General features: G+C 50.2%; 1 protein-coding gene across 1 annotated transcript; it reads right to left on the reverse strand.

Annotated features, from left to right (window-relative positions):
- Window positions 1-218: 218 nt before the first annotated feature.
- Window positions 219-7,360, reverse strand: POU3F2 (POU class 3 homeobox 2). The gene has a single exon (XM_027972434.3). It carries the CDS (start codon window positions 7,049-7,051, stop codon window positions 5,735-5,737), a length of 1,317 nt encoding a protein of 438 aa, XP_027828235.1. The 5' UTR covers window positions 7,052-7,360; the 3' UTR covers window positions 219-5,734.
- Window positions 7,361-10,526: the final 3,166 nt, after the last annotated feature.

The raw sequence follows: 10,526 nt of genomic DNA on the forward strand, positions 1-10,526 counted from the left end.
TTCTGAAATCAGTGACAAGTGAGTCTTTGTGGGGCATTTATTTTCTTCTTTTCTCTAGATGACAGCTCCCCATTCTGAGAGCAGAGAGCTGTTTGCTGCCAGCTACACACCACCCCAGAGCCCAGGCTCCTCATCCGCGAGGCGTATGGAAGTCCCCCCCACCCCAAATCCCAGACAAAGAGCTATAAAAACTCAGAAAAGACGTGGAAGAAATGAAGTTTAAGATATAGATGCACTTTTACTGATGTATTAAATAACATTTAAGACATTAAAAAAAGTAATACATCTTCATGTTATCAACAACTAGAATTCTGGGAACAATGAGAGAGGCCAGGGTTGTTTTGATGCGACATGATATTGTGTTTAAAACCTCTAATAGCTAAGCCAAGCAGAGTTGTTATTATGGTAAAGGGAAAGTACTACATGATAAAGTTAATTAACTTTTTTCTTTTAAAAAAGGGAGGAAACATATTTCCTAGCTTCCCACCAAACACAAGAACAATGTGAAAATATTTTGATTTTTCTTTATCTCCATAACCAAGCAAAGCCTTAAAGAAAACTAAAAAGCCATTTTCTGGCCCTCTGTACTTACATCTATATAAGGGGCATTGAAATAAGTCTGGCTTAAGTTCTACAAATGTGAGCAAGTTTATTCCATAATTTGCTAGTCAAGTGGCAAGCCCCTGCCACTTGTGTGTTATTTCCTATCCTGAATCAAGTGATGATAGGTACCAGGAGCCTTGGTTCTCTCCTACCACCATCTGTCCCCTGTGAAGAGACTATGCATCATTGAAAAAGTAAACTTCCCTGAACAGGGAAAACATTTGTTTAAAATTTAGCTGTAGGTCCCATTTAGTCATGTTGTCAAGATTTGTCCATAGCACTTCAAGACGCATCTTTTTCTTTCATTTTAAATAAACACTGTCCCTTTTGCCTCACTGAGATATACAAGCGGACCCCAAAAAACACTTATACCTTTGACCTTCCCTTCACCATCCTTCTTCCTTTTTCTGTATAAGCTCCGTTCTTTCCCTCATTCTTTACCTTGTTTAAGTATTTAATAGAATCTAGAACTGAGTTCTATAAACTGATGGAAAAATCAACAAAGACAAATCACAGAGAACAGTGATAAAAAGATCATTTCTCTCACCCTGCAATTCAGCACTAGCCAAGTCGCTGCTTCCACAGTAAGGCAAATGAAAGGCAAATGAATGCAGCATATAGACACACAAGGGCAGGTACCTGTGCGTTCACATACCACCCCCCCCCCATTGTTGCTCTTGCATCTCTTTATTAGTTGCTTTTGGAGAAATAAAATGATAGAAAGATGAGTGCCTTTATTAAAGCCATTTCACCAGAAAATTTTGCCAACCAGTGTGGCTCCCTCAGTAGGAGCTGGAAGGGAAGGAGAATATTGCTATTGTTGTTGCATCTGAAATATATAGGAGGGAACTTCATGGGAACCGAGAATATTTAGAAGTGCCAAGCATAATATTATTTATGGCCATTCCCTCCAGCTGACCATCGCATAACTCTCCCACAGGATTGTTTCTTCCCCATCTTACACCATAAATTTTAAAAGGAAACACAGGAACTCTTTCAGGATGGCTGTATTCTGCGTTATTGTCTTTAGGAAAACGAACGGGCTGGTCATGGCTAGTCAGCATTTTAGGGATGACTGCCCCACAGATTTCTCTCAGTGGCAATGATGGAGTTTTTCATCTTAGCATGCCATACACTCCCCAAAAGGGCATCAAAAACTGCCAGAGTAGTTCTAGAGTCGGAATGGCAGGCTTGGGTCAAAACCATGGCGTGTCCGTTAACACGTGACAGTTTCCAGTCAGTAGCCCCTGTGGCTAAGAACAAAAAACACCTTCTCAAGGTCCACTCAAATGCCCTGCAGAGGGCACATGCTGCTTGTTTTCTGCCTACAATGGAGGGGGATATTGACCCAGAACTCAAATCTATAGCCAGCTTAAACATTTTACCCATCAGCATGACTGCGGTCACAAAATACTTCTTCTTTCTGTCACTTCTCTTTCAGACTATTGATAAGATCATTTGGCTGAATCTGTTTGGGACCTGGGTATTATTGACTAGGAGTTAGAAAAGATGATCAGATGTAATAAGCCCAGAAACTACCTTTCAAATGGGCATGCATACTGAAACCACTGTTCCAAGGAGGGTTTTAAATACATCAGCAAACTTGTAAACTAATGCAACACTGCTTGTATTTCTCACTAACCTTAAAACTGATTTTGGTTAAGTGTGATGTTCCCTCTAAGACTATCTGAAACAATATTATTCACATCTCAATCTTGAGTCTCTTCCATATGTTCTTTTCTTTTTCTTTTATTTCCTGTTTCAGATCCTGTTTGCTTGGCTGATGAGAAATAGACACTACTATATAAACCATTACAAATCCCATCTTTTTCTGTAAGCCTGAAAGGAAAAACATATAGCACCTACCTCTAATCACCTGGCAAACACACATGGTGCATATTGCCAGGAGCATTCTTTGTTGAAAGATAGTTGTTAATCATGAAAAAGAATAACTCTCTTAACTAACCCTTGCTCTTCTGTGGGTCCCAAATTATGTGAGGACATGTGGGTAAAAGATCAAAGTTCACCTAGTTCCATGGATGCTCTCCAAAAAAGCACAATCAGATAAGGTAAAGCTAACCTAGAAAGAAGATGCAGGGACACTGCAGATATATCAGGGGGCAAATATCTCTTTGTCAGACCATGAAATGGAAACAAATTGAAGCTCAAACCCAGTGACCATTTCAATGAAATGCTACAGGCATACTAACTCCAAGGTTTGGGACTGATAGTTTTTGCAAAGAAAAGTGAACCAGAAGAGTAACTGCTCTTAAAAAAAAAAAGCTCCTGAAAGTTATAAACATGAAATCTGGCAGTATATGCATAAAATTTATTCCAAAACTTTATGAAGTATAAAGGAAGGGAAGTGTTTACACACAACTCAACTCAGTCAGTATAAGGTCTAGGGTTTCCCCCCCTTAAAACTTGGCACTATTTTTAAAATAAAATAAAGATATTTCAATAATTAGAACAAACTACGAAGGTATTGTGCATTTCTGTTTTATGTAGATAATAAAATATTACTTTAACATAAATATATAAGGATCTCTGCGTTTTTATTTTCCCCACAAGCACAACCAAATGTACCCAAACAAAGTATTTTTAAAGAGACTGAACAAAAAAAATTACATCCCATATAGATTTTGCTTACCTACTCATTTAAAGCTACAGAAAAACAGTTTCCAGAACCTTTTTGCTTTAAAAGAAATAAATATACATTGAGGCAGGCCACTTAAAAATGATATGAAAATATTTCCCTGGGTAGCATTTAAAAAAAAGAAAATAGACAAAGAAACATTTAAACTATTTCTGCATTTCAAAAGACAGATATTAAACATATATACATAGTGGTAAGGTTCAGTGGTAACTTTCATCTTAGTAAACCTATGAGAGTTAGAGGCTACAGACACATCCCCTGAACTCCAGCTTCTGACCTTACCCACTTGGTAATAAGAATTTGAAAATTCATTTCCTCCCTTTACCATTGGCTCTATGCCCTGCTCTGGATTGCTTCTATAAAGGCCAGTTCCCACACCTCAGGAACAGGCGGCATGATGCACCCCCAAGGAGCTCCATGCCATCTCCTTGAGACCTTCACTGGGGGAAATGAAATACAGGCAAATAAATATGCCCATTTATAAGCCATCATTTATCTTGCAAAAACACTGAAAATGAAACAAGCACAGGTGTTTGAAAAGACAATATAAAGCATAGTTCCTAAAACCTTAACGACTGATTGCAATGCTAATTTGATGCTGAACCATCATTTTCTGGTAGTGAGAATTTAATTTTTTAAAATAAAAATTTGTCTAAGACCTAACCAGGAAAAAAAAAGCCCCAAACTTTTAAGATGAATACAAAGTATTTTCCCTTTTAGCGCCCTTTTGTGCTGATTATTATTTAATATTTTAACTGATCACAGTTTAATGGTATTTATTTTCAGTAAAGTTACAAGTTGTTTTTTTCCACTTACACTTCTCGGTAGAGTCTTTTGTTAAGGGAGTCAACCGTTTTCCATCAAGATAAGGTCAAAAAAAAAAAAAACGCACTTAAAACTGTTAACAAAGGGAGAGTAGGAAGGATTGAAAATAACATTGTTTTCCTATACTTCATTTGGCTTCTTTAGTAAAAGAGGGGGGAAAGCTGTCCAAGTCAAACTGGTATTTTCTGTAATAAATTACATACGAATAGGGTGTGGGAACTTGTATATGATTTGATAAACAAATGAGCTAGTGAAGACAAAAGTCAGCCTAGAGTGGAGATATTCTCTGTAGGCATGTGGGTATTTTGTGTGCTAAGAATCGTAGTCTATGCATACACCATTAAGTTCCCAGATTATTTTATGTAAAAAAAAAAAAGCTATTAGAGGAACAAAGTTTAACTGCTGCTGTCAGCACAAATAATTCCTCATAATTAAGTTATTAAAACTGAAGGCAAAGAACTGAGCTGTGGTGTCTGAAGATATATATTTCCCTTGTTCCTTTCAAGGTGCCACTTTCCTTCTGTTGGACAACTCTGAAAATATATTTAACCTCGGCATTTCCTCTGAGCTCTTTCACAATGGGCCCCGCCTGATAAAATGAAGCAATCAGTCACTCACTATCGATTTCGCTTTTTCTCCCCTCCACAACCTCCCCCAGAAACACTGCCTGAAAATGAAGTTTACTTTGTGGCTGGTCACTGAAACCAATGCTTCACTTTCATTTTTGTATTCCAAACAGGATTCTCGCCTTGGATAAAGCGGGTAGAACATGCCCATTTCCTGAAAGCAGAGAATTGTTTATTTTGTATGAAGTCGATCGGGTTTGCTTTGGTAAAAGGAGCAAATAAACGTTATCCTAATGTAAGGAGATGCGATCTGAAGGTGACCAAAGTTCACAAACAGTAAGAATAAGGAGGGGTAACACAAGAGCATCAGAAATGGAGAGTGGCCAAAAGCTGGCTTCAACTCTCTCCCAGGAATCAAACCAAACCCAACCCGGCAATTTCAAAATTAACGGTGGGAGAAAGAAAAAACATGCTCGTGAATTTATTCATGTAAACTTCAATTTTCCTGCAGTGCAAATTTATGTGGTTAAGTTTTGCCTATATCAAAGGAAGTATTTTTCCCTCTTTCCTGATGGGGATCCACATTGAATAAACACAGCAGCATGTGCCAACACCGAGCATCAGGAGCTGTGTTTTGTATTTACTACGGTTTGGTGGATTTTTTTTTTTCTTTTTGGTAATTTATTTAGTTTTGCCAGGTATTTAACTCAGTGCTCGCCATCTCTCTCTCTCTCTCTCTCTCTCTCTCTCTCTCTCTCTCTCTCTCTCTCACACACACACACACACACACACACACACACACACACTTTGCTCACTCTCTCTAGGAGACACTCCACTCCATTGCCTGGGTACTAGTCCGTAAAGGTCAAAACATATCATTACACCTGCTACCGTTTAAAGGATAGTCCAGTGCCTTAGTTGTTTTCCTTATTATTATTTTTTTTCTTTTTAAGGGACGAGGAAATAATAATTAAAAAGAAAATAACAATCAGAAGTTAGAGAGGGAACAAGGGGGTCGGGAAAGGGCCGCGGACCAAAGGGGAGGGGGAGCCCCGCGCTCTGCCCCTCCCCCTCCCGCTCGAGTTCACTGGACGGGTGTCTGCACCCCATGGTGTGGTGGCGTGTCCCTACTCCCCCCGTACACATCCTCGGCGCCCGGCAGAGTCCCTCCGGGAGGGGTCATCCTTTTCTCTTTCTGTCTCCTGTTACAAAACCAAACTCTCACCACCTCCTTCTCCAGCTGTAAGCTGTCCGCGAGGGAGGTGATCTCCTGGGCCGAGGGCTTGGGGCATTTGAGGAAATGGCTCTCCAGAGCCCCCTTGACGCTCACCTCGATGGAGGTCCGCTTTTTCCTCTTGCGCCCCTGCGCTGCGATCTTGTCTATGCTCGTGGGGCTGCCCGAGGACGAGTCCGCCTCCTCCAACCACTTGTTCAACAAAGGCTTCAGCTTGCACATGTTCTTGAAGCTCAGCTGCAGGGCCTCAAACCTGCAGATGGTGGTCTGCGAGAACACGTTGCCGTACAGGGTGCCCAGCGCCAGCCCCACGTCCGCTTGGGTAAATCCCAGTTTGATCCGCCGCTGCTTGAACTGCTTGGCGAACTGCTCCAGGTCATCCGAGGTCGGCGTGTCCTCATCCGAGTGCGGGTCGTGGTGCGCGCCCGGGTGGCCGGGCGGGCCCTGCGGGGGCGGCGGGGGCGGTGGCTGCTGGTGCGCGTGCGAGTGCGGGTGCGGGTGGTGGTCCGCGTGGTGCGGTTCGTCGTGCGCGTCCCGCAGGCCGTGGTGGTGCAGCCCCGCCGGCTGCCCGCCGGCGCCCAGCATGCCGTTCACGGTGAAGCTGGGCTGCGTGTAGAGCAAGCCGCCGTTGGACGCTCCCATGGAGGGCGGGAGGTGCGCCGCAGCCGCTGCGCTCCGCCATGCCCCGGGCCCCGGGTGGTGGTTGGCGGCGTGGTGCACCAGATGCGGTGGCCGCTGCTGCTGCTGTTGCTGCTGCTGCTGCTGCTGTTGTTGTTGTTGCTGCTGCTGCTGCTGCAGGGTGCCCGGCCCGTGCAGCTCGTCGCCTCGGCCGCCCTGCTGTACCACCACCGAGGGCTTGATGTCCGGCTGGCCCAGGGGGCTGGTGGACCAGGGGGAGCCGTCGCCGCCGCCCCCGCCGCCACCCCCGCCCCCGCCGCCGCCGCCACCGCCCCCGCCGCCGCCGCCGTGGGACAGCGCGGTGATCCACTGGTGAGCGTGGCTGAGCGGGTGCCCGTTGCTCTGCAGCGCGCCGTAGTCGCCCTGCACCAGGCTCTGCGCCTCGCGGTAGCCCCCCGCGCCCTGCTGCATGCCGCCCGGCGGCTCGGTGTGCACGATGGAGGCGCTGGAGGTGAGCAAGCTGTAGTGGTTAGACGCTGCGGTCGCCATGACTCTCGGAGCCGGACTGAGCGCTCCGGTTAAAGGAGCCGCGCATTTGACAGTTACTTTTTCGCCTCAGGCTCCTCTCCTCGCTTGCTTTCTGTCTCTCTCCTCTCTCTCTCTCCCCGCCAGCAGGCAGCTCCGACGCCCGCTCCGACGCCTTCTGTGGCTGCTCCTGCTATTACTGCCGCCGCCGCCGCCTCCCGCCCGCCCGCCCTCGCTCTCTTTCTCCTCCTCTCCCTCCTTGCTCTCGCTCACTCTCCGACTAGCTCAGCGCTCCCCCCTCTCCCTGCTCTCTCCAGCTCTCTCCCGCTCTCTTGGCAGCGCCGGCTCGCAGCGGCACGCGCCTGGGCCCCGCCCCCTCCACCCCCTCCCATTGGCTCCGCGCCCTTTGATTTACGTGGATACCGCTAGCAACCTCCCAGGCCGGCGCCACTGATTGGCGCAGAGATGCCCCCTCCTCCTCCCCCCTCCCGGGCGCGGAGTCCTTTTAGCTGTTCTCTGATTCCACCCCCCCGCCCCATTCAGATTCTCAGAGTTCTCACCTCCCCTTCTCCCCCACCCCCGGCCTCCTCCGACCCTCTTGGATGGGCCCGCCCCCCATCTGTCTCCCGAGCAGACGCGCCTGGCGGTCCGGGCGGAGAAGTGGCGGGGGGCGGGGGCGCCCCGGCCCTCTATCGACCACAGCCACTTGCAAGACTTGGGTGGCGGTGGGGGGGGGCGGGGTGTCGGTCCACTTTCTTCTCCCAATAGGGCGGGAGAAGCAGTGAAGAAAGAGGAAGAGAAAGGCTGAGTCCCAACAAGCCAGGGGGAGTCCGACTTTTATTCACCTTGGGACACACACACACATACAACCCCAACGTCTAATACCTAGAGCCAGAAGTCAGGCTACAACCTCCCCCGACCCCCCCACCCCCCCCACACACACGTTGAAGTCTCCTTTCACCAACTGTTAGAATTTCAGTGCCCATGTGTTTCTTGGTCCAGGGTGTGACACTTTTGCCTCCCCAAAGGTGCTTTAATTCGCCTCCCCCCACCCCGCTAGCGCCAGATCTCTTCCTTTCAGGTTCCAGACCCGATGGTCTTCCAGCACCTCGGGGTGAGGACCCCATTAAAGGCAGGCTCCACCGGCTCCTCGGTTTGTAAGAGACTACTTGTTCAGCAGCGGAGGAGTTGCCTGTTCTGACAGCGCAGCGGACTGGACTGAAAACAAAACAAAACTCTAAAAGTCTCTGACACATTCAAACACTGGGGGCGCGCACAGGTTTGGGTTTAGAGAAAACTAGGATCCTACTCGGGTAGCCCTTCAGTTGTGACAGGAGCGCTGTCAAGGGTGTTTTCAGCCTCCGGGTAAGGGGCAGGGAGGCACCAAGGGCGGCTTCGACTGCGTGAGCGCTTCTCCGTGATCCTGGAGCTTTTGGATGCAACTTTTTCCGCTAGCTGCTTCGAAAGAGAGGAAGAGCGAGTGAAGGAAAATGGGCTGTACTAGGGGAATCTTCCGAATCCTAAACTTCGGCGGACGCCCGCGGGGTGGGGTGGTCTAACTCAGCTGCCAGGCGCTCACTGGCGAACCTGTCTGCTTAGCCTTAGGTAGAAAACTCCAGAGCGAGACTGCGGGACCCTGCACCGGCAGTACGGTTCTACCCAGCACGAGCGTGTCGCGCCGTCAGCGCCGCAGCCACCCGGAGCAGGTGCCTGCCGCCGCTTTCGGAGTCTGCTAGCAAGGGTAGAAGGATCCGGCGCAGGCCGGTGCTGGAGCGGCGGAACCACCACGCACGCTCGAGTGTACCGCGCGAATACTGCAAAGCGAATCAGAAGTTGCTGCCCTGGAAGGCGGGGGTTGGGGGGGGAGCGGGTGGAAACCCAACCACAGGGAAAGTGAATTGCGTCCCTACTTCACATCCTCCGCCCTCCGACCCTCCGTCGTCGCCCTTAGCGCTGGCGTTGCCGGCGATCGTGGGTTTGTGAGGGAAGCCAAATCGACGCTCAAGGGGAGCACTTTGGGGCCTCCGAGCATCTTAATCTAGACAGCAAAGTGGAACGGGCCAGAGAATTCATCATGACTAACGAGGAGCGGAGGTCTTTGGGGAGTGGCTGAGCTGTTTATAAATCACCGCGTTGAGCACTCGCCCGGGCAAGGCGCTTTGGCAGAGAATTTCCACGTGCCCTGTGTTTATGAGCGTGTGTGGGGGAGAGAGAGAGAGAAATGGTTAGGGGAGGGGCGAGCCCACAGGCCGCCAACCGAACGGACCTGCATCCCCCCACGCGCGCACCCGCGCGGCGAGGCGAGGACACACACCTTCTGGCGCTGGGTTCTCGCGCAAGCGCGGAGCCACTCTGGCCGCGCGCCTGGGGGCTGCTAGGAATCCCGTAACTTTGCCCGGCTAGGAAAAAATGAAAAAGTCGAAGCCTGGAAGCGCGCAGACTCGGCCTCTGGCGCCCGCGGCTGCTCGACCAGGAGTGAAGGGGCTGGGCTGGGGGTAGGACCGCCTCCCTCAGCAGCGCCTCCTTGTCCCCAGAGCTGGGCGCCTGGCTCTCCTGGGGCTTTGGGAGCGCACGGGCCACTCGCCAACCGCGTCCTGGCCCAACCCGCCGCGCCTCTTTTCATCACCTCCACCCCCCCCGCTGCCCCCGGCCGCCGGCTGTCCTCCTCCCCAACCGCTCGGCTGGGAGAACTCGGAGCTCCCACAGATGGAAGGATCCAGCCGCCGGGAAGGGCCGCGTCCGGCTGCTGAACAGCTCGCCCCCTCCCCCTTCCGGGGCAGGTGTCTGCTTTTCTCTGGATTTGATTTCTCATTTCTCAAGGGACAAGGCCCTTTGCAGCCGGTGGGGGTGAAACACTCGAGGGAAGAAAAAGGTTTCCAGTCTCCGAGGGAACCGAGGCGGCCAGACTCGGAGTCAGTTTAAAATTTCCCCCAACACACACCCTCCTCTCCTTCTGCCTCCCTTCCCCCAGTTTCAGGCTTTGGGCGCTGGGGTTTTGGGTGGGGGAGCAAGAATAGGTTGCGTGTGTACATCCAAACTTCCTGTCTGCAGCGGGACTTCACTGACGATGACTGCTCGGAGATTCATCCCATGCTGACGTCCCAGCTCTCCACTCCACCCCCCTCCCCCCACCTTCGCTTCATTTCGCTGGCAGGCAACGGAGCCGAAACATTCCCAACAGGGTAAGCCGGGTGGTTCTACTCGATTAATGCACCCAATAAATCCCCGGGAGTACACAAAGCACTGCCCTACCCTTGGGCCTCAGCCTCTGCACCCCACCCCCACCTCCGCAGCCTGGCCAATCACCGGGCGGGCTGGGCTGGGCGCGCACAGTGTCTCTGGGTACCACCTCCCCCCGCGCCATCCCCGCCTCTCCGCCTGTCGCCGGAGGCCCGGTTGGCGCGAACGCCGGGTCCTGAGTACCTCGGCTTCCAGTCTGCCTCCCGGCGAGGCCCCTTCCTGGGGCTCCAGGAACCTCAGAGATTTTAGACCCCCGATG

The sequence above is a fragment of the Ovis aries genome, chromosome 8 (assembly GCF_016772045.2).
Source record: "Ovis aries strain OAR_USU_Benz2616 breed Rambouillet chromosome 8, ARS-UI_Ramb_v3.0, whole genome shotgun sequence".
Classification (NCBI taxonomy): Eukaryota; Metazoa; Chordata; class Mammalia; order Artiodactyla; family Bovidae; genus Ovis; species Ovis aries.